Below are 23,368 nucleotides of genomic sequence, written 5' to 3' on the forward strand. Positions count from 1 at the left end.
GTACTTTTGATAACTAATAGTCCATGTCAGTAATTTTATAATCAGCATTTAATCGAAATTTGACATGCTGTTTTAAATGTTTTGTTTTTTATTTTGTTTTTTGCTTACTAGTTTAAATCGTTGGGAATGGTTTCATATTTAATTGATATGCACAGGTTAGACTGCACTTAACAAATTGTGTCAAGTCATCAGCCATACTGTGATCGTTTTTCTTTCATACTCAAAAAGTATTATTCTTTGAAGCTTACAAAGTTTAGAGTCAAAACAAAAATTGAGCAACATTTTCAATTTTAAAAAACTTATGTTATATATGTTTATATGTATTGCATCTTTTAAGGCCATTACCCCACCATGTTCCTTGATTTGACAGCTCATGATACACTGTGCAATAATTATAGTACAAAACAGTGAATAACTGCTATAAATCGTTCCTGATTTTATATACATGCTGACTTCTAGATGTGTTTGTGCTTTGCTGCTTTCTAATTTAAAATATATATCCCTACATCTACTGTACTTCATAACAGAAATCTAGGAATTTAGTTACAGATTCCACTAAAAAGTCAGAATGATCTATTTAACATAAAGTAGGCTAACAAATTCAAGGTTTAGTTAAGATAAATAGTAGTCCAAAACATTTTTTTAAATTATGTAACTTATGATAGGTTCTCATTCAGAACTTCCGACTTCTTTTAGGTTGAACAATTTGTATGAAATGAAGGACCAATTCAAACTTAAAGAAATTAATTTCATTCTCACAAACAAATCTAGGACGATTTAAATAATTATAAATTCTGCGTTTAACAACACATTTTTTCTACAATTTGGAGGATCCATTGGTGTGAAGAAAGGTTTTCATCAATTACTTGTATGACTCATGATATATTGTGGGTGACCAACACATTAACATATAGATTTTACAGTCCAGGAGAAGTGTACTGCTGATGTACACAATATAAATGTCTCCGTTTTCTATCCATTCTGAGGTTAAGTTTTTAAGACTCCCTGCTTTCTTTATAATACCTAAATCCTATTTGACGAAATCTTGACACTTAACAAGATTATTCTATCTATATGCACTGTTACAATCCAGGTATTCGACCTAAGTCACTTCATTCTTTTGAAGTATGTGATCTGAGAAATGACAGTTTTGGGGGTATATTGTATGATCTGCCTAAAAAAGATCTACTCATGAATAACTTGTCAATAGATCTTAACAGTATTGCTAAAAAGTGTTTTCACCTTTATAAAACAGGAAGATTTAAAATAGATTCATTATAAACTTCATCGACCTTCCATTCAATGTTTGAAATTTGCATTGATATATTGAATATTTATAAAATTGAGAATGGAAATGGGGAATGTGTCAAAGAGACAACAACCCGACCATAGAACAGACAACAGCAGAAGGTCAACAACAGGTCTTCAATGCAGCGAGAAATTCCCGCACCCGGAGGCGTCCTTCAGCTGGCCCCTAAACAAATATATATACTAGTTCAGTGATAATGAACGCCATACTAAACTCCAAATTGTACACAAGAAACTAAAATTAAAAATAATACAAAACTAACAAAGGCTAGAGGCTCCTGACTTGGGACAGGCGCAAAAATGCGGTGGGGTTAAACATGTTTATGAGATCTCAACCCTCCCCCTATACCTCTAGCCAATGTAGAAAAGTAAACGCATAACAATACGCACATTAAAATTCAGTTCAAGAGAAGTCCGAGTCTGATGTCAGAAGATGTAACAAAAGAAAATAAACAAAATGACAATAATACATAAATAACAACAGACTACTAGCAGTTAACTGACATGCCAGCTCCAGACTTCAATTAAACTGATTGAAAGATTATGTCTTCATCATATGAATATCAGGCACAATCCTTCCCGTTAGGGGTTTAGTATCATACCATCATAACATATATGAGAAGAACATAACCCGTGTCATGCCAACAACTGGTTTTTAAATAAATGTGTTTAGTGCCGATGCAAAGACCCTATAAGTGAATCGATATTAACGCCAAAATATGCAATCTTTAATGACCTGACAACAGTATCGTAACTATATCCCTTCTTAATAAGTCTATTTAAAGGTTTTGTTAGCTTCAGAGGTGAATACTGACATTTTTGTGCTTTATAAAGAATATTTCCATAAAAAATTGGATGTGAAATACCTGAATGTATAAGAAGTCTGCATGTTGAGCTATATTTACGAATGATGTCCTTATACCGATGATAAAATTTAGTAAATGTTTTGACTAGTTTGTGATATCGAAAACCCTGGTGTAATAATTTTTCAGTAATACATAAATTTCTCTCGTTAAAATCTAAAACATTGTTACATACACGAGCGAATCGTACAAGTTGAGATATATAAACACCGTAAGATGGTGACAAGGGAACGTCACCATCTAAAAATGGATACTGTAAATTCAGAAATTATTGCGAGGTTTTTATTAATGCGAATAATGCGACTGGTGTATCGCAATAATAAGAGCTCGCATTTTGATATCTGAAACATATATATCTTTATGCAGATTTTCCTGAAATCGCAATAATTAAACTCGCATTTATGTCCATTTTTTAACAATCGCAATAATAAATGCACGCAATAATTTCTGAATTTACAGTAATTAACGATAGGAAATGAAAAATCATCTCTTTTATCATATATTTTAGTATTAAGCTTTCCATTAATGATATAGATATCAAGATCGAGGAAAGGGCAGTGGTCATTGTTAGTATTAGCTTTATTTAAAGTAAGTTCAACAGGATAAATTTCTTTAGTATACATACTGAAGTCGTCATTATTGAGAGCCAAAATATCATCCAAATATCTAAAAGTATTATTAAATTTGTGTATCAGATGTTGTTTCGATGGGTCTTTGCTGATTTTTGTCATAAATTGTAACTCATAGCAATACAAAAAAAGGTCCGCAATAAGTGGTGCACAGTTAGTCCCCATTGGAATTCCGATAACCTGACGATATACGGAATCTCCAAAGCGAACAAAAATGTAATCTAGTAAAAATTCAAGGGCATATATAGTATCAAAGCATGTCCAATTGACATAGTTTTTTTGTTTATTGCTACTAAAAAATGACCTAAAAGAGTTTGAACATATATATTCACATTCTGACTTTTTAAATGCCTTTATGCACAAGTTAATTAAGCTGATGTCCCCTTAAAGACCTAGTATCTTATTTATGATGAACAAAGACACTTACATAAAGGGGTAAATCCACTAAATGTACAAAAAGTATGCTAGTTCAGGAATACACAATTTTTTAATAATTATAATTTTCCCCTCTTTGTTCTCATTCATACACATTTATTTGAATAATTTTACTTATTTTTTTTAATTTAACCAAAAAAAATTTACCAAAATTTCCAGCTATGCATATGTACAAAAAATTCTTTCTAAAGAATCTTTAACGTCTAACTTCTTCACATTAAAACGTTCCAGACGAAATCTTTTTACTCAATAAACTGTTGACACATAGACATGTCTCGCCTGTCTGCAGAAAATTCAGAAAAAGACAATCTGATGGACAGCAACATTGCTAAACAATTCAAACTCACTAGACCAACAACTATTGGGCAGGGCCTCAAATTGTCAACAAACTGAGATGTACTGATAGTAATGCAACTTTATACAAAATATCATTGATCTATAACAAGTAGTTCCTATCAAACTGACTTAAGCAGAACACTTAACAATTATTTACTGTAAACTCAGAAATTATTGCGTGCATTTATTATTGCGATTTTGTCATTTTAGACTAAAATGCGATTTTAATTTTTTGCGATATTGAGAAAAATCCTGTTTAATTCATATAAAAAATTTCAAAATGCGAGTTTAAATTATTGCGATTATAACCCTGTCGCATTTTTCGCAATAATAAAAACATCGCAATAATTTCTGAATTTACAGTAGTCCTACGACCTCTCTGGAAAAGCAATACCTATGTCTCACCTTCTGCAACATTTGTCGCAGGTGAGACAATAAAATTATCATTACCTTTTGTATATACCCCAACATTCTCTTATAGCAAAAATTACTTTTTTTCCACATTCCTCATGCATTAAACCCTTGGTTTTATAATGACATAAGTAATAAAGTCTTTGATTATAAAAATGTGGTTTATGGGTAACTGAGCTCAATTTATAAAATTTTCAATTTCTTTTTATGTCAACTTCAGAGTATCGTTTTTCTTATTCATCATTGTAATATGAGTATGGCTGTCCATAAAACTTTAAGTTAAAATTTAAAGATATGATTCTGTATTTATTAGGCTGGGCAAAATTTGCAATGACTGTCTGTAATAATGACATTCCTTTTGAGGTTTTTTATCTTTAGCACCTGGTGTCTAAATAACAGCTTCACTTACAAATATATATGTCAAGTGCACTGTAATTCTGGTAAATTTCATATGTCATTATAACAGATTCAGTTCTTAGGAATTACAAAGATTTCATTTTTGCAACTGTTTAACAACAGACAAAATGCAAGATTAATTATTACGATTTCAGGAAATGCTGCTGACACATAATTAACATTGCAATATTTTTTGAACTTGCAGTATTCTGAATTCGACTAATGTATAGTTATATCCATTCTGGTTAACTTGAGCAAAAGAGAAGTGGAAAATACTAACTGAGGCTCTAAAGAGCCTGTGTCACTGACCTAGGTCTATGTGCATCTTCAAAAATGAATACTCTCTATCTTTGTGAACTGGAATAGAATTCATGACAAAAATCTTTTCTTTGCTGATCCAGTCTTGCTGATCATTTTTGTTTATTTAAGTTTCTAATATAGTTTTTCAGATAGTAGGCAACAATGCAAAAAAATGATAAAATAGTTATTAGAGAGAACAAATCCAATAAGGGGTCATCAGACAATTTAAACCATGAGGACTTATTTGTAAATCTTGTCTTGCTGATAATTTTTGCTTATTTAAGTTTCTATCTATCTATTATAGTTTTTCAGATATAAGGCAAAAATGCAAATAAATTCTGACAGTGACCAAAAGGTACATCTCATCATTCCAAACATTTTTGCCCCTGACAGATTTTTCTGTTTATAACGGTTTTCATCAGATTTTCTCTATTCATATTGGTTTTCAAGATAATAGACAAAACTTGCATTTCACCCTATGTTCTATTTTTAGTCATGTCCAACATCTTGGTTGGGTAATTGGACACATTTTTTAAACTAAATACCCTAATGATGATTGTGACCAAGTTCGGTTGAATTTGGATCAGTAGTTTCAGAGAAGAAGATTTTGTAAAAAGACGACGAACGATAAGAAAAGCTCACTTGGCCCTGTGGGTTCAAACATGAAATAAATTTAACTGCTTATAGACCATTATTATTCTAATAAAATATTATTGTCCCAGGACAATCCATCTCTGCTTTTTCTTTTGAGAGCCCTATTAGCATGCCAATGGTAGGATTTAAATCTTGAATAAATGCCAACGGCTTATTTCTACCCTACTTTCATTTTGGCCAAATCACTACTTTCACTTTCAACAGCAAATTTTTCCCACATGTTTTACTTATTTCAATAGATATGCAACTGATAGGACCACTTAAATAGTAAACTTTTCAAAGAAAAAACAGTAGTCAGAATTTTTTTTTGGCCCTCCCCCTTTTTTCCAAAATCCGTTATTTTTTCGTTTTCTATTAATTTCAATTATTTTCGCGTTTTTCTGTATTATAAGAACATAAATATACTACAAATAACTTGTATTTGCTATTTACTATCAATTCTAAGTTTACTATCCACAGGGGTCACTGATAGAGCTATATAATATATCAGTGACCGTTGTGGATAGTAAACTTGGAATTGATAGTAAATAGCAAATACAAGTTATTTATAGTATATTTATGTTCTTATAATACAGAAAAACGTGAAAATAATTGAAATTAATAGAAAACGAAAAAAAACAGATTATGTAAAAAAGTGAGAGGGCCAAAAAAAAATTGTCCTGTCCCCAAATGTGAGCAACTTGAACCCCATCAAAAACCTGGAAGTGATCTAAGATGCTGTGGAAGGGAAAGCAGATCTTGCTCCACATGCAAAAATGTTATATCTGATGACAAAAAGTAAAAAATAAGGAATGATGAATAAGATACATAGTGAGAGACAGCAATCCAAAAACACAAGAAAACCAGACAAGATTTTTGTTAATAAATTTATCAAAGACCACGAAAGATCTGTCATCAACTCCAAAACAAAAAAACACATATATGTAAAAAAAAAAAAATAGACAAATTACCACTGACATGGTTTCTTGACTTTTGACAGGAATAGGATGGGGTTAAACAAATTTTATAAGTACATCTCGACCCTATCCCTTTTATCTCAATCATACTTTTTTATCAGGTAAGTAATTACCTGAAGCTAACTTGATCTTATTTTCTGCCTTTGCAATAATCAGCACACAATATCTACCATTTATAAAGACATCTTATTTTACTTTGCAACAACATAAGAAATGTTTATGAATCATAAACAATATAAGCATGATATCTCAATCATACTTACAGAAACTTAGGCTAAAAAAAGGTTTTAAGGTTTTTCCCCAAAACACATATGCAGATAAAATACAGCAAAAAAAAAACCCAAAACCTTACACTTCAATATATAATATGCTTATTTCTGAGTACTTCATGTAACTGTCATCTGATATATAGAGTATAATGGCATTCTATATTGTGATACTGACTTGATCAGCAAGAATATCAAGCGAGCGTGCGAGGGCAAGATGATATTCGACCTGATGAAGTCAGTATCAAAAAATAAAATGCCATTATTCTTTTTATCAGCAATTTGTTTTAACTGTATGATTTTTTGGTTGAGAATATGAATTTTCCATATCTGAAATTTTTTAAAGTAGTAAATTATCCACCTTCGTAGTATATGTATAATCAACCAATGATGATTTTTTTTAACTAATGAGACATTCCTTCAATAACTAATCTTCCAGTGGGATTTTTACAGGATATATATCATTTTTGTTCAAATTTAAACAAACATTTTAATCACTTCAAGTTTACCCTTACATACATTTATATTCATTAATAAAGATAATCAGCAGGTGGTTAGATAACAAGCACCCTGACTTAGTTTTGACATCAAAATACTTAGGTCATTCTAAAATTACATTTTAAATATAAGATAAGTAACTACATAATATATCTTATCAGATTTAGAAATATATTCCCCCTTGTACATTGTCATAATATAAATGCCTTTTTTACCCAAGGAACAGATGAGGTGGTATGTGGTATATTTTCATGACAAAACCATATGAACCCATTTTCATGACAAAATCATATGAACCCAACTGCACTATTTAAACTGAAGACAAAACTGAAAAAAAGGACTTATCCTAAAATTAGTAAATAAGAGTATTTGGTATTTTTTCATGACAAACCATCATATTCTATTTGAACTGAAGACGACAGTGTAAAAAAAAAAGCTTATACTAAACTTCCATTTAATCACAAAAGTTAAAACGATCCTTGTGTCAATGACGGATATGGAATTCTAGAGTAATTATACCTACCGAGTAAATAAACCTTAAATTTACCCAGTAGGTTTAGTATATCCTAAAACAAACTTAAAACCTATCTTAAATCATCAGTCTTGTATTTTTGCTACTAACAAATTTCACATTCTTAATATCAGAATGATGAATGTATACAATCTTGTTATAAGTTGAATTTTTTTTTACTGATAACCAAAGCATTAATTTTTTTAAATTCACAACTTTATATTTACTGTAGCAATTATATTTAGTCACAGATACCATTGAAACAAGACATCCCAGTAAATGGGTAAATGCCATATATATTCTTGACTTACATTTTCCCTTAACATGTCATAAACATAGAACAGATTTTCTGAAGTTAGCCATCTTTTCCTAAATGTCAAATTACCTTTTGAAACAGTACCACTAATAAACAGTGATTCATTTTATCACTAATGTGAACACACCCCTTCCCCCTCCCAAAAAGTTCAAAATGTATGAACTAAGGGATAAAAACATAGAAAGTTAGCCATCTCACTGATATATACCTCGAGTCTCCTTCTATTCATATTTATGTGTGAAGCAAAGAGTCCTCCTTCTGTGTAAGCAAAGACTATATCTTTCCTTTTTTAACACATTACAAATTCTAATTTTTAAGAAGCATTAAAAGGCTTCAATTGGTATCAGTTTATTGCCTATTAAGAAGTGCAGTTTACGATTTAAGTAGGTCCAGGATCTGTACAATACTGAGTAAAGTTTGGATACTTTGGTACTCTAGGTATATAAATTGATTATAAATTAATAGTCTCAAAATTTAAAAGAAATCACAATAAGGCATTATGATAACTAAGTGTAATTTAAAAGAAATTTTATCATTGTTTAAATATTTATACAATTTTAATAACATTGAAATCCATGTATCATCTGTGTGGCGTCCATAAAAGACAACAATCGCAGACTAACATTGACATAAAATACTTGTAATACATATACAGGGTCAAGACAACTTTAGATTTATGTGTTGATTTAATATCTTTAAATATTTCTTTGAGTATCTGATATCTTCTTGTCATTTAATATTTTCATAAACGTAACAATTAATCAGGTTCTTTCTTCACCTTAAGTTACAACTGTATCATCTTATTGTAAAAATATCATTAAATCTTCATTGGAATAATCAAAAGTAATGTTACATATTAAAGTCATATAAAGAATTATACTTCAATCAATATATATGTCAATATTGAACACTAAGTTTAAGATATAAAAGGACAGAAATACTTTAGAGAAATGTAGAGGTCTAGAGTTCTTCAATCATAAAATACAATCACTTCTTTACTATATCATGTTTTTTTAAACTTAATGATCAATGTCCTTTTTTAAGATTTTTTTAAGGGAGCCATTAAAGTTTTTGCTTAGAGGGGGCAATTTAGATTATTGTCAATACCTCCTCTGTAGTAATAGCTTATTTGGAAGGGTTGGTAAATCCTCCCCCTTTTTTCCCTTTATATTTTTGTTTAACATTTGAAAAAATCCTGAGTCATTATCAAAATTATCAAAATGAAATTAATAAGATCAATACCTTGCCTTTGTTTTCAAAAATCTAAATAATCAAGTGGGTGAACAGCCACCAAACCCCCTCACCCTTTTTATCAAACACAGATGTCATCAACTACCCAACTCTTCTTAAAACTGTCTAGATTTATCTAAGACAATCCACAATATCAATTATTTTTTAATTTAAAAGGAATATTATGAATATACAGGACAGGATCATTTAAGTCTGACCAAGACAATTTTTTCTGAGTAATTAAGTTTAAACCAGACAGACATCTGACTAAACTGTGATAAATATATCCCTTGTATTTGTGTAAGACTCAAGAAGGTAGAAAATGAAAACAACGAAACTTTATTTAAGATTCCTGACAAGCAATTAATTGTATGAAATGGTACAAAATTTAACTTAAGAAGGCCTGTCAAGATGAATGACCACAAGACAAGGGTAAACAACCTTCATTTCAAATGTTTAAGACACCATTATTAAATGGACATTGATAAATTAAAGATCACTGCAATACAACCCTGATCATTGCTGATGAAGATCTTGTATTTATTTTTGATGATAGCAAATTAAATATGATTTGTATCCTGACTTAAAGTAAATATAACATATCAAGTATTCCCAACCAACGGTTATCCTCCCCCAACCATTCTACACCAATGGGGATCAATAAAAAAGTAACCTCAGGGATAATGGGTTCTTCAGATAATGCTGGTAACAACACATGATCTAGTAAGGCCAGTTGTCACTGTCAAAGTTTTCTTTGACCAAGAAAATATGGTCAAACTTTTTGAAGGATTTTTGATAGTGACAACCATCAAAGAAAACTTTGATCAAAAACTTTGAAGGACTTTGATAGAATCTCATCTTATTTTTCTTAAAACTTGGATGGATTTTGATGAGAATTAGCCAATCATAGTTAAGTTTAAGATAATGATGTAATGTTTTTTAACAAAACAAAACCACATAGCAAAATTGGCCAGACATAGTAGGATGAGTTCCAGTTAAATTGTCAGAAAATTACTTCATAAAATGATAGATGAATCTATTGACTTTAAGTTGAAAAGAACTTTAATTTTACAAAGAAGCAGATAGAATGTCACTTAGGGTGAAGTTCACATTGAACTCTCTGTCTTTTCTTTAACCAAGTTTTTGGTGATGAACTTTCAGTGTCAACAGATGACTTTGATAAAGTTTTCTTGTTCAAACTTTTCTTTGACCAGGTTTTTAATGGAAACTTTGATAGTGACAACAGGGCTTTAAAATTTTCAAATATTTCTTACTTTTTTATTTGTATACTATATTAATTTTATCATAAAAGTATATGTTTTATGACTTTGTTTTATTTCACTCACTAAAGTATGATATATATATATATATATATATATATAGTTAAGATCACTTTAAACAGGAAGATGTATTTCCCCTGATTAGTCTATACCATGATACAGTGATGGTCAAATTATCTTTAACCTAATCTCCTGAGGGAGAAATGATTAGATCAATTACTTTATAGTTAGTTACTCTCAGATTAATGAAAAGATATGGAAGATCTCCTGTCACTTGTAATAACATTATCAACAAGTTCTTTTACCTTTTAAAACTGTGTAATACCTAGTCATGATTTTAACATTAAATTATGTCTCAGTAATCCAATAATTTCTTCAAGGCAACATATAAACTCTGCACATTTTTCATCTGATTATCCCCAGTTTTAAGAGATTTCTGCATCATATAAAGTATTGCATGTATCTCTATTTTTTTCTGAATATATCTGTGACGCAAGAATCATCTTAACAAAAGTTTGATGATTTTCATTTAATGTTTAAGATGCCAAAATATCACATTTATCTATTGTAAAGTTTGTGCTTATTATAAATGTGCCTTATTCAGCAATCACAAGGTCAAGCCTAAAATGAACTCTTTGCATGAATAGTTAAATATACTGAGCTACTACCAAACAATATATACCATGATAGCATCTGCCCAATGTGGATTAAAGCAAAGATCCATCTAATATACATATATACCATCATTCACACTGAGGGTTGAATCAAATGTATCAAACAAAGACTGAAACTGGCTCACAAAAAAGGTCGGTAAAAAGATCAAACTTATTTGCCCACACTGTGAAATACTATTGTAAAATAAATTAGGATAGCAGGTAGCATATTCAACGTGTTATTTTCTCAAGTTCCAGTGAAACCATCATAAGGATTGAATACTGCAAAAATTTTGATACCTCATTTACATATATATTGTAAAGGTTTTTTTGCTTGACAATTATTCAATGTACGGACAGTGAAGAATTTACAAAGATTTGATAATACTGTCAAAACCTGCTATAAAAGACACCTCTATTAAGCAAAATCATCACTCATTAATAACTTTATGATATAATGCATTGATTGCAATCTCTCAAGATCCTGCTTATCCTCTACAGATAAATGAACTTCCTCCAAATGCTGCCTTAAATGAACTGTTATCTAACAACAGCAAATGCATAGGGAACTTTATCTTGGACTGTGATCGTATCCGAAGAGAAATTTTACTTTAACTGTTGTGTTTTCTAATAACTTAGCCATTCGTCCAAAACTTTTTTTTATTTATTTATCAAATAGATTGCGTTTCAATTTGGCAGTGCATCGTAAGCCAATTTGGCTCGCCACTGGCTGTAATGTAATATTGTATTAATATGTTATTGTTGTATACATAATTATACAGGTTGCATTATAATAAACCATTCATTCAAATAATGTTCAAACTTACTTTTTGTAGTCACTTGAAGGTAAATGCAAATACTGATTCAAAAGGCTGCTGATAACAAACATTATAAAAAACATTATAGAAAAAACAAGGTAAAGAAAGAGAATCAAGGGGTAATACAAGTGTTTTAAAGTGCTGAGAAACACAATTTAGGCAAAAAAAAGGGATAATGAATATACAGGGGTCTGCTTGGTTGTAGACTATTTTTTTCTTTTTTCTTTATGTACAAAAATGTATGCATCAGGGATTGATCCAATTTGGAAATGTATGGTTCAGGTGTTGTAGGTGTCCCTCTAAAAAAGGGGGGGGGCACAGTCTGATGTTCCACAATTTTTATTAGCTTTACTTAATATTTATTTTAAAATAAGATAAAATAATAGTTGTTTCCTGTGTATACCTTTATTTAGTCCAAATTGTTTTAGTTATCAGGAAGAAACTTAAAATAGCTTCAAGTTCACAGGGCTGAGAACTAAATAATTAGGGTCATTTTACCTTTTAAACTTAAGATTTATCCAAACAATAGAAAAAGAAAATGTTTCATATTGCAACTCAACTCTAATACCTCTGTGTATGAAATGAGCAAATATATGGTGTTTGTAGACAAATATTTGTTTCTTTGAGATAAAAAGGTGTTTGTATGGTGAGATAGCTTGATGTTTGTATGTTTACAAATAAGACTTAATGCTTGTCTAATTTCATCATAATTATCCCCCATATATACTGATGTAACAAGGCTTCCTGATAACAATCAGCTTTGTGGATTTTGACCTTCTATTGTCCTAAGGCACATTTTATTTATCTTTGGATGAAAAATTTACAATTTTCTTATTTATTATATATATGAATAAATTAGTGTTGACTTATGAACTATGAATGAATTACAAAATCTAATATGACTTGACAATAATACCAAGAATATTAAAAAGGGTGAAAAACATACAAGCTATCCCCAGGTGACTATGAATATTAAAATTCACATTTTTTTGTCAGAAACTCTTGACACACTGGTTGAAAGTAAAGTTATATATAATTTAGCTATGTCATTTCTTCAGTTCATCCTATATAAATGGGTTGATGTTTTTGACCAATTTTATGCACTTATATATAGTACACTCAATTTTGGCTGTACTATATACAAAATTTTCACATATTCAAGACAGTATTTCCCAAAAGTCATTACTTCTAACATGCCTATTAAATCAAAGTATGTAAAAAAGATACAATATACATTTTTTTCAGAATCCCTACATTAGTTGTCAGAACTGCAGTCCTTCCTCGTCTATCTTTTCAATTAACTACTTAATTTATTAGTTACTTCGGCAAGTTACGGTTGATATAAATTAAAGGGGTAAACATTAATGAGAAATCAACCTCACATCACAAAAAAATCAAAGACATCTACGGTAGATGTCAACATAGGTATCATCAAAGACATCTATGGTAGATGCCAACATAGGTATCATCAAAGACATCTACGGTAGATGTCAACATAGGTATCATCAAAGACATCTACGGTAGATGCCAACATAGGTATCATCAAAGACATCTACGGTAGATGCCAACATAGGTATCATCAAAGACATCTACGGTAGATGTCAACATAGGTATCATCAAAGACATCTACGGTAGATGCCAACATAGGTATCATCAAAGACATCTACGGTAGATGCCAACATAGGTATCATCAAAGACATCTACGGTAGATGTCAACATAGGTATCACCAAAGACATCTACGGTAGATGCCAACATAGGTATCATCAAAGACATCTACGGTAGATGCCAACATAGGTATCATCAAAGACATCTACGGTAGATGTCAACATAGGTATCATCAAAGACATCTACGGTAGATGCCAACATAGGTATCATCAAAGACATCTACGGTAGATGCCAACATAGGTATCATCAAAGACATCTACGGTAGATGCCAACATAGGTATCATCAAAGACATCTACGGTAGATGCCAACATAGGTATCATCAAAGACATCTACGGTAGATGTCAACATAGGTATCATCAAAGACATCTACGGTAGATGCCAACATAGGTATCATCAAAGACATCTACGGTAGATGCCAACATAGGTATCATCAAAGACATCTACGGTAGATGCCAACATAGGTATCATCAAAGACATCTACGGTAGATGTCAACATAGGTTTAGTTGGTTTACTAGATAGATATTCCTTATGATGTTGAATTTATATACTTTACATGCTATATGAGCTTATCAAACTGTAATGGATGGGGTATACAGGTTTTGTCACAATATTATGTCAAGGTGTTGTGTTGTAAACAACTTAACATGCCTAAGCGCTACAGGGGCAATTTTAATAACAAGATTTAGTGTTCAAGTACATATTCCTGATATCCTTGAATTTGCCCTGCAAAATGTCAACAGATTCCTTTACACAAATATGAGATCATTAATACATTTAGTTATAAAATTTCTTTTAATCTGAAATAAAACAGACAGAAATATTCAGGAATGTAATTTGTATATTAAATTTCAACCATAATGTATATTTTGACACTTACATAACTAATGTAAAGATAAGTATATTAAAGTGGGTACATTTGAGACTTCAATCTTAAAATTTTATCATCATAGCAGGAAAAAATCTAACAGCTTTTTTCATGAGAACATTGTACATTTTTTGCCAATTAAATGTCAAAACAAATCTCATTACCTGTGAGCAGGTAAAAGCTGTAAAATTAAAACTAAAATTATCAATATTCATCTGCATGTATATGCACCATCAGAATGATGCATGTGCATAATATTAGGTGCATCTGCATTTTATAGTGCACTGAAGATGGATCCGAAATTTATCATCCAAAATTTCTCAACCAACCTTTAGCAAATCATTTTCTAGTTAAAAGTAATTTTCTTATCAAATAAATTGTGTTAAAATATACAAATGGTTGTAATTACTGCTTTACTTAACTGACAGAAATTATCTCAGAAAATTTATAGTGCAATTACAACATACCGTTAAGAAAAAAGTAATTAATTTCATTTATAAATTGTAACTTTCACTAAAGTTAAGTTTAAATTTCCCTACTTGATTTACTCCTCAATTAATCTTAACTTTATAATAATCTGATACTGAACTCAAATATTTATAGAAAGGAGGATACAAAATATTATTCAATGAGAACTTACAGGGGAAAAGACAGCTTTATAGCTTTTGCATTGATTTAAAACCTTGGGATTTCTATATAGTACAACCTTTATCATACTGCAATCTTATAAGCAGAGATCAGCCTGAAAAGTAGCATAGCTTCTCAGTAACTAAGATCAGTCTGAAAGGTAAACTAGCTACCCAGCAAGTAAGATCTGTCTGATAAGTAACCTAACTACCCAGCAAGTCGATCAGTCTGAAAGGTAAACCAGCTACCCAGCAAGTCAGATCAGTCTGAAAAGTAAACCAGCTACCAAGCAAGACAAATCAGTTTGAAAAGTTAACCAGCCACCCAGCAAGTCAAATTAGTCAGAAATGTAAACCAGCTAGCAAGCAAGTCAAATTAGTCAGATAAGAAAACCAGCTACCAAGCAAGTCAAATTAGTCAGATAAGAAAACCAGCCACCAAGCAAGTTAGATAAGTAAAAAAAGTAAACCAGCTACCCAGCAAGTAAGATCAATCTGAAAAGTAACCTAGCTACCCAGCAAGTCAAATTAGTCTGAAAAAAGTAAACCAGCTACCCAGCAAGTAAGATCAGTCTGAAAAGTAACCTAGCTATCCAGCAAGTCAAATTAGTTTGAAAAGTAAAACAGCTACCCAGAGAGTCAAATCAGTCTAAAAAGTAAACGAGCCACCCAGCAAATCAAATTAGTCAGAAAAGTAAACCAGCTAGCAAACAAGTCAAATCGGTCAGATAATAAAACCAGCTACCAAGCAAGTAAGATCAGTCTGAAAAGTAATCTAGCTACCCAGCAAGTCAAATAAGTCTGAAAAGTAAACTAGCTACCCAGCAAGTCAAATCAGTCTGAAAAGTAAACCAGCTACCCAGCAAGTCAAATCATTCTGAAAAGTAACCTACTACCCAGCGAGTCAAATCAGTCTGAAAAGTAAAACAGCTACCCAGCAAGTAAGATCAGCATGAAAAGTAACCTTACTACCCAGCAAGTCAAATTAGTTTGAAAAGTAATACAGCTACCCAGCAAGTCAAATCATTCTGAAAAGTAACCTACTACCCAGCGAGTCAAATCAGTCTGAAAAGTAAAACAGCTACCCAGCAAGTAAGATCAGCATGAAAAGTAACCTTACTACCCAGCAAGTCAAATTAGTTTGAAAAGTAATACAGCTACCCAGAGAGTCAAATCAGTCTTAAAAGTAAACCAGCTACCCAGCAAGTAAGATAAATCTGAAAAGTAACCTATCTAACCAGCAAGGCAAGTAAGATCAATCTGAAAAGTAACCTAGCTACCCAGCAAGTCAAATCAGTCTGAAAAGTTAACCAGCTACCCAGCAAGTAAGATCAATCTGAAAAGTAACCTAGCTACCAAGTGAGTCTAATTAGTCTGAAAAGTAACCTTGCTACCAAGTGAGTCTAATTAGTCTGAAAAGTAAACCAGCTACCCAGCAAGTCACATCAGTATGAAAATTAACTTATCTATCCAATAGATCATGTCAGTCTGAAAAGTACCAAAGCTTCTCAGTATGTAAATAACTGTTCAAAAGTAACCTAGCTATTGAGGAAGTCAAGATTAGTCTGATGGCATAATAGACAGGCGAGAGTGCTAATTTGCTTTCATATAGCAAGTACATGTAAATACACCAATAATCAGGATTATATGAGAGTGTATTGGGAAGGTTCCTTTAAAGCATTAAAATCAGGTTATTTTGAAATCAGACTTATTAGGGTTAGTTGATACTTTAGAGAATTCTGTAAAATTAATAATCAGTGGGAATGGGTCTATTTAACGAACCCTGAGGAAGGCTAGGAAATTCCCTGTCTATGTCGCATAAAACACAGTGGTCTATATATATATGTGACAAAAAAATCCTACCAGTTAAAGCTAAATTTAAATTATTCAAAAAAATCAAATTCTAAAAAGCAAGTCCATTCAAGAAATTAATTCTTCAAAAAATGTAATCAACTGCATAATACTTTCAAAGGATGAGGTATTCTGTCTACATAATACATCACAATAACAATAGGGGAATTAACTCTTACAGGTGTCAACAGGTTAATCTGGATTATCTCCACTTGATGAACAGGAAATAACAACAATTCTGAATATGTTTACTTTGGTCCCTTAAAAAACAATAAAAGAACTCAAGAGTTATTGTAAATAAGTTATATTTACTGGTAATAACTTAAAAAGGGAGATTCTTTAAAATAAATAGGAATAAAATCCTGTGCTCAATGGTTTCCAGTTCATCTTTAACATAACTCATTACTTCCTCTTTATATTGGCACTGGGGTTACAGATCTAATTTTCCTTTCATGTCAAACTATAAAATTTTTCAAATAAACTTTTAGATACAAGATTGCTGCTTTCATTGCATTAATATAAAGAATCAAATTTTATCATTAACATCTGTGGATTTTCATCAGCATTTTCTCCTGAATCATACATTTAGTTAGCACTATGTTGTTACATTTTATTCCTAAGAAATAAGATTAAGTTATACTATGCATATGATCTGAAATGCTTTCAATGAAAGTAACACAAAATTTCAAGGAATTAATTGTAATCTTTACAGTAATAAATTTTGAATGTAGAAAAAGAATAAAACTAACATTTCCAGCAATTTAATAGAGTGAAAGGATATATATATATATTATGCTTCACTTTATCAGAATTTTTTTTTATAATAAAGGCCATTCCAGAAAGAACAAATATGAACTAAATCCACATTTATCATAAAAAAAAACATAATTCACTTGATTGAAACACTTTTACTATTTTGGTAAGAAACCACAGATTTTTTCCCAATAACTAGCAATTAGAAAATCATGTAAAAAACAGTTATAAATCCATAAATAAATTTTCTTTTACTATTGGCATTTGTACAATGCTGTCAGCAGCACAAATATCAGCATCAATAACATGTATTTACTGTTAACAAATCTATTTTCTGATGTTATATCAATCAACAAACATTAATATACTCCTCAAGATTACAAAAATATTTCAATTATTTTCATATTCTGTATTATACAAGGTCATACGCCCAACTCAAAAATAAATCTAAAGTTACGCATTCTTACAAAGTATTATGCATTTTCTACTATTTAAGTATTTGTCTGCAGGGGGCCATGAATTTACATTATTATCCATTTATATAAAATATCTTCTTCTAAAGCTGCTGAATCACCAAATTTACTATACATGTAATAAACTACCTCTGTAGTCACAGATCTCAAACCTTGTTTAAAAAATCCTCTTTTAATATTTAATAATAACAGCTCAAACATTTCAATTAAAAAATGATCCGTCAAAAAGTTTCAAGCCTAAGGTCTTCTTTATAAAAGAAAGATTGATTTTAAGCTTTTAATGTGTGAATTTTTATTTAATTCATATATTCAATCATATAATGTAAGACAAGTATAAGGGGACATGTGACAGTTTAATTTCAAATCATGAGTAGGGTTATATGTCACACATAAAAAAAGATATATTACCATGGTTTCGAGGTAGGGATTAAGCACCCAGTATGTTAAAGCAGTTAAAATTCTTTCTTCAAAAAACTGTACTAAGGTTAATATAAATGTACTGAGATTTTTATTTTATTTTTCTGATTTAAAATGAACTGTCCTTGTAAACACCATGGTAAGAAAAATCTAAATCTTCTTAAGATACATTCAAATTTGACAGAATTTTTCAAGTGAGCTGAAATAAAAGAAATTTGGATTTGTCAGGAAAGGGCAAAAGTTAGATGAAATAATTAGCTTTCGTAGATAAGTGAAGCCTAAAAATAGGATATATGTTGATCTACTTGAGTGGTAGCAGTCAATTTGAAAATAAGTAATTCAATCAATGCAAACAGCATAACATGGCCAATCTGAGCACAAAGAACCTGATCAAATACCTGAAACACATCAAATATACATACTTAAGAAGCCAACCAACTTCCTTAAACATCCAATTATCATACAAAAGAAGCCAACCAGCTACCTTAAACACATCAAATATATATACTTAAGAAGCAAACCAGCTACCTTAAACATCCAACTAAATTATCAAGGAAGCCAACCAGCTACCTTAAACACATCAAATATACATACTTCAGAATACAACAAACTACGTTAAACACATCCAACTAACATACCAAGGAAGCCAACCAGCTACCATAAACACATCAAATATACATACTTAAGAAGCCAACCAGCTACCTTAAACATTTAACTAACATACCAAGGAAAACAACCAGCTACCTTTAACATATCAAATATATATATACTTAAGATGCCAACCAGCTACCTTAAACATCCAACTAACATACCAAGGAAACCAACCAACTACCTTAAACACATCAAATATACATACTTAAGAAGCCTACCAGCTACCTTAATCATCCAACTAACATACCAAGGAAGCCAACCAGCTACCTTAAACACATCAAATATACATACTTAAGAAGCCAACCAACTACCTTAAACATTCAATTAACATACCAAGGAAGCCAACCAGCTACCTTATAAACACATCAAATATACATACTTAAAAAGCCAACCAACTACGTTCAAAACATTCAAAATATATATATCTAGGAAACTGACCAGATACTTTAAACACATCCAATATACATAACTAGGAAGCTGACCAGGTACCTTTGACACATCCAATAAACATATCGGGGAAGATGACCAGATACTTTAAACACATCCAATATACATTTCTAAGAAGCTGACCAGACACCTAATACACATCCAATATACATAACTATGAAGCTGACCAGATACCTTAAACACATCCAATATACATATCTAGGAAGCTGATCAGATATCTTAAACACATCCAATATACATATCTAGGAAGCTGACCAGCTACCTTAAACACATCCAATATACATATCTAGGAAACTGACCAGATACCTTAAACACATTAAATATACATATTTCTGAAGCTGACCAGTTACCTCCAATAAACACATAACATGTACAAATCAGGTAAAGTTTGAGTTTCTTAAGTGCTAATAACTAAATAAATTCAAATCTTAAATATGAATAAGTGCATACTGATGCAAATCCTGAGGACACATAACAATAGTTGCTACAGAGCTAACTGAAAATGCATAAACTTATCTCGAGATTTTTAAACTTCTATATATATTCATTCCCCAAGCACCTTTATAACTTTTACTATATTTTAATGTACAATAGAATATTACTTCTTTCATAAAATATACACAAACTCCTGATGATGAAGATCACAGTGATTAACTATTGATAACCAAAGGGCATCCCAGTGTTACAGAGTGATAACTAATGAAATATGAACTCAAGTCAATTTATCAAAGATTTCACCTATTTATTATTACTTTAAAATTATACAGCATATGTTCTATATATCACTAAAGGATGCAGGTCATACCTCGTTTTTTATTTCGGTGTATATAAATGTTTTACACAGGTCACTTCACCCTGTGGCTGTATCTTTACACAACATGCTTCTGTGATCAGACCTGTTAATCACCTACATACATTTAATTAAATTTTATTACTGTCGGTAATTAGAAAATGTGCTGATGTGCTCTTTTCACATGTACACTTTCCAGTGAGATACCACTTCTTTTAAGCATCTGGGTTATGTCCATAAAACATTGCAAAAGATGAAATGTATATAAATTCAGCCCCTGGTTCAGACATGCTTAGATATATCTTAGGACTTGTCACATATAAAATTATTCCTAGTATTTTTGTCTGTGTACTAAGTTCTTTACTTTAACGTGAAAACAATCTTCACATAAATGACATAATATATCTTGGTCCTATTTTTTAACAAATATTTATCTGGACTGATTACAAATTTTCTTTATATAAATTGTTGATCTTAAATGTTTGAGTTCAATATGTAAAATAAGTTTAATAAATTTTAATTATAGTACCTATAAACTACGGTAGCATTATATTTGCATTTTGAGATTTCAATTTTAAAAATGGTAACAAAGAAAGTTCAATGTTTAAATCTCTAGTTAAACATGTTAAAGGCTGAAACCTCATGATTATTTTAACCATAATTGTTAAAGAGAGGAATTAAATCAAAATCTCATTTTGAGGGAAATGAAGTGAGATACTTTTCTCAAAGTTTAACACACATGCATCAAATTTGATTTTATAAATTACATATACATGTAAAGAGGTTTTGCTATGAAAGCATTTTTTTTTTAAGTATTTCCATTTTCAAAATAATATAATAGCTTTCAAGCAAATTTATGCATTAAAATTAATAATTAAAAAAATTTCCTACAAGCACCTGCTACTAAGTAAAGTGTACTAACTTTTACTAGGCTTACCTCTTTTATTTTTACAATAAACATTACATATGATGGACACTATGACAAAAATAAACGTGATCCTCAATGAATTTAAATCCATATTACTTTAGTCTCCATCATATAGGTAAAAACTTCAAATAATAATCATCGTTTTATCTCTCTCTAAACACAGACTGTCGGATTATTCACACATGTGTTATGAATGAATGTATACAACACTTTTTAAGAGATATTTAAACTGATAGCTATTTATAATTGCAGTGGGACACCCCTAGTCGTCACTCCACCTTGACCACAAATTTTCTAATCAATGCATGTTAACATTTCCATGTTTAACAAGAAAAGACAACTGCACAACAAGATAAATAAGAAACTTAATACTATTCTCAGTTTATTATTTGAAGCTCTGAGTCAATTAATTTACAATAAGATTTTGTTTAAGCATATGGTTTCTAGGTAATCAGTTACAAATTAACCCATACAACCATGGCAAACAAAGTTTAATTACCTTTCTCTAATACTTAATTATTTTATTATTTTTTTTTCAAAGGAATTTTTATAGCACACTTTACAAACTTTTAAAGCACTGATTTAAGTAAATACCACAAGTCTTTAATTATGTGCATGTTTAGGAAATGAAGTTGAGATATTCTAATTTCTAGTTTGTTACCATTTGAATTAATGACACTTCAGACAAAGAAAAACATGGGTCAAACAAAAGAAATATTTATCCAATTTAATTTAAAATTTTGTGCAGAAATAATATGCACAAAGAGTATATTTTTTCAATCTGAAGGTCTTATTTAATGTAGTTGTTGGGTTGCTGATAAAATTAACTATACAAAAATCTATTTGTCTGCTTAGTTACAACTGTTAAACTTTGTTCATATATCTTTCGAACAAATATTTATCAAATCATATCCGGAGAAGAAAAAGAGGTTGTCTACTCACTCACCAGAGTAAGGCATTGGTGTGACATTTACAGGTTTTAGTACGAAAAATGTTCCCCTTTACTTTATAGAAAGACTGATGTGGTATGGTAAATTTCCTTCTGTATTCATACATAATCATACCCAAGTGTGAAGACTGTGTATCAACAGATAAGATGGCCTTTTACTACAACGGTATCTTACTATATGTTTGGTTGGAAACTATGATAATTATTAAGATTTTTCTTTACATCTCCTAGAACATATGTTCAAACTATTTTGTCAAGACTTCCATTGAGCAAATACTCAGGGCAAACATGAAAAACACAAAAAGTCTGGTCAATGAAGATCCCATCACAATTTTTGGTAGGACTTCCTTTTGAACCCCTCTTCATGTATGTATTTCATGAAGAGGCGGTTCAAAAGGAAGTCTTTTTTTCAACATTTCTCCCCTTATCCCTTGTTTGGAAGATACAAAAAGATGGTCATCTAACAAAGTAACTGACTATTCATACATTAAACATATATTAAACAGATGGTCATCTAACAAAGTAACTGACTATTCATACATTAAACAAATAAGGTGCATCTTCAGAATTTCAGAGGTGTGCAACACTATAATATCTTCCATAGCTTGACAAAAAAATGTATATATATATAGTATACATATTTATATAATTCTTTTGATAGAAAAAACAAAATAGGTTGTCAAAAGCAGTGCATTACATTTGCGCACATTACCATTACATTTGCGCACATTACCATTACATTTGCACATAAAAATCATTAAGTTTGTTCGCTGCTTTTGATTACATTTGCCTGCATTCATTTACTGGTAAAACACAGTGAGATAATACTCATTTATCTATTTATTAATTTAACTTCATTTGTCTAGTCCTCTGCTAACCAATGAGGATATTTACAGATAAAATGTAAAAACATAGCAAGTCTTAAGAGTAAAAGTACCGATTTTACATTTTGGTACTAGCTGAATATTTGAAGCCTACTGCTTTTAGAAAATGAATTGTGTCAATTTCTCTGTTCTGATATTTTCGGAATCGTGCCATCAGATACTTTGTTTTCTCTTTCTTACTTCTACACACAAGTGCTGGTGCATCA

General features: G+C 30.6%; 1 protein-coding gene across 2 annotated transcripts in view; it reads right to left on the minus strand.

Annotated features, from left to right (window-relative positions):
• LOC127725473 (kielin/chordin-like protein) overlaps positions 1-21,643 on the minus strand; it is a 125,583-nt gene extending 103,940 nt beyond the window's left edge. For both annotated transcript variants that reach the window (XM_052232464.1, XM_052232462.1), the window contains exon 1: positions 21,339-21,643. In XM_052232464.1, coding sequence (XP_052088424.1) covers positions 21,339-21,420 — 82 coding nt within the window. In that variant the 5' untranslated portion in view covers positions 21,421-21,643. The remainder of the gene's footprint in view (positions 1-21,338) is intronic.
• Positions 21,644-23,368: the final 1,725 nt, after the last annotated feature.

Source organism: Mytilus californianus, unplaced genomic scaffold, assembly GCF_021869535.1.
Source record: "Mytilus californianus isolate M0D057914Y unplaced genomic scaffold, xbMytCali1.0.p SCAF_15, whole genome shotgun sequence".
Taxonomy (NCBI): domain Eukaryota; kingdom Metazoa; phylum Mollusca; class Bivalvia; order Mytilida; family Mytilidae; genus Mytilus; species Mytilus californianus.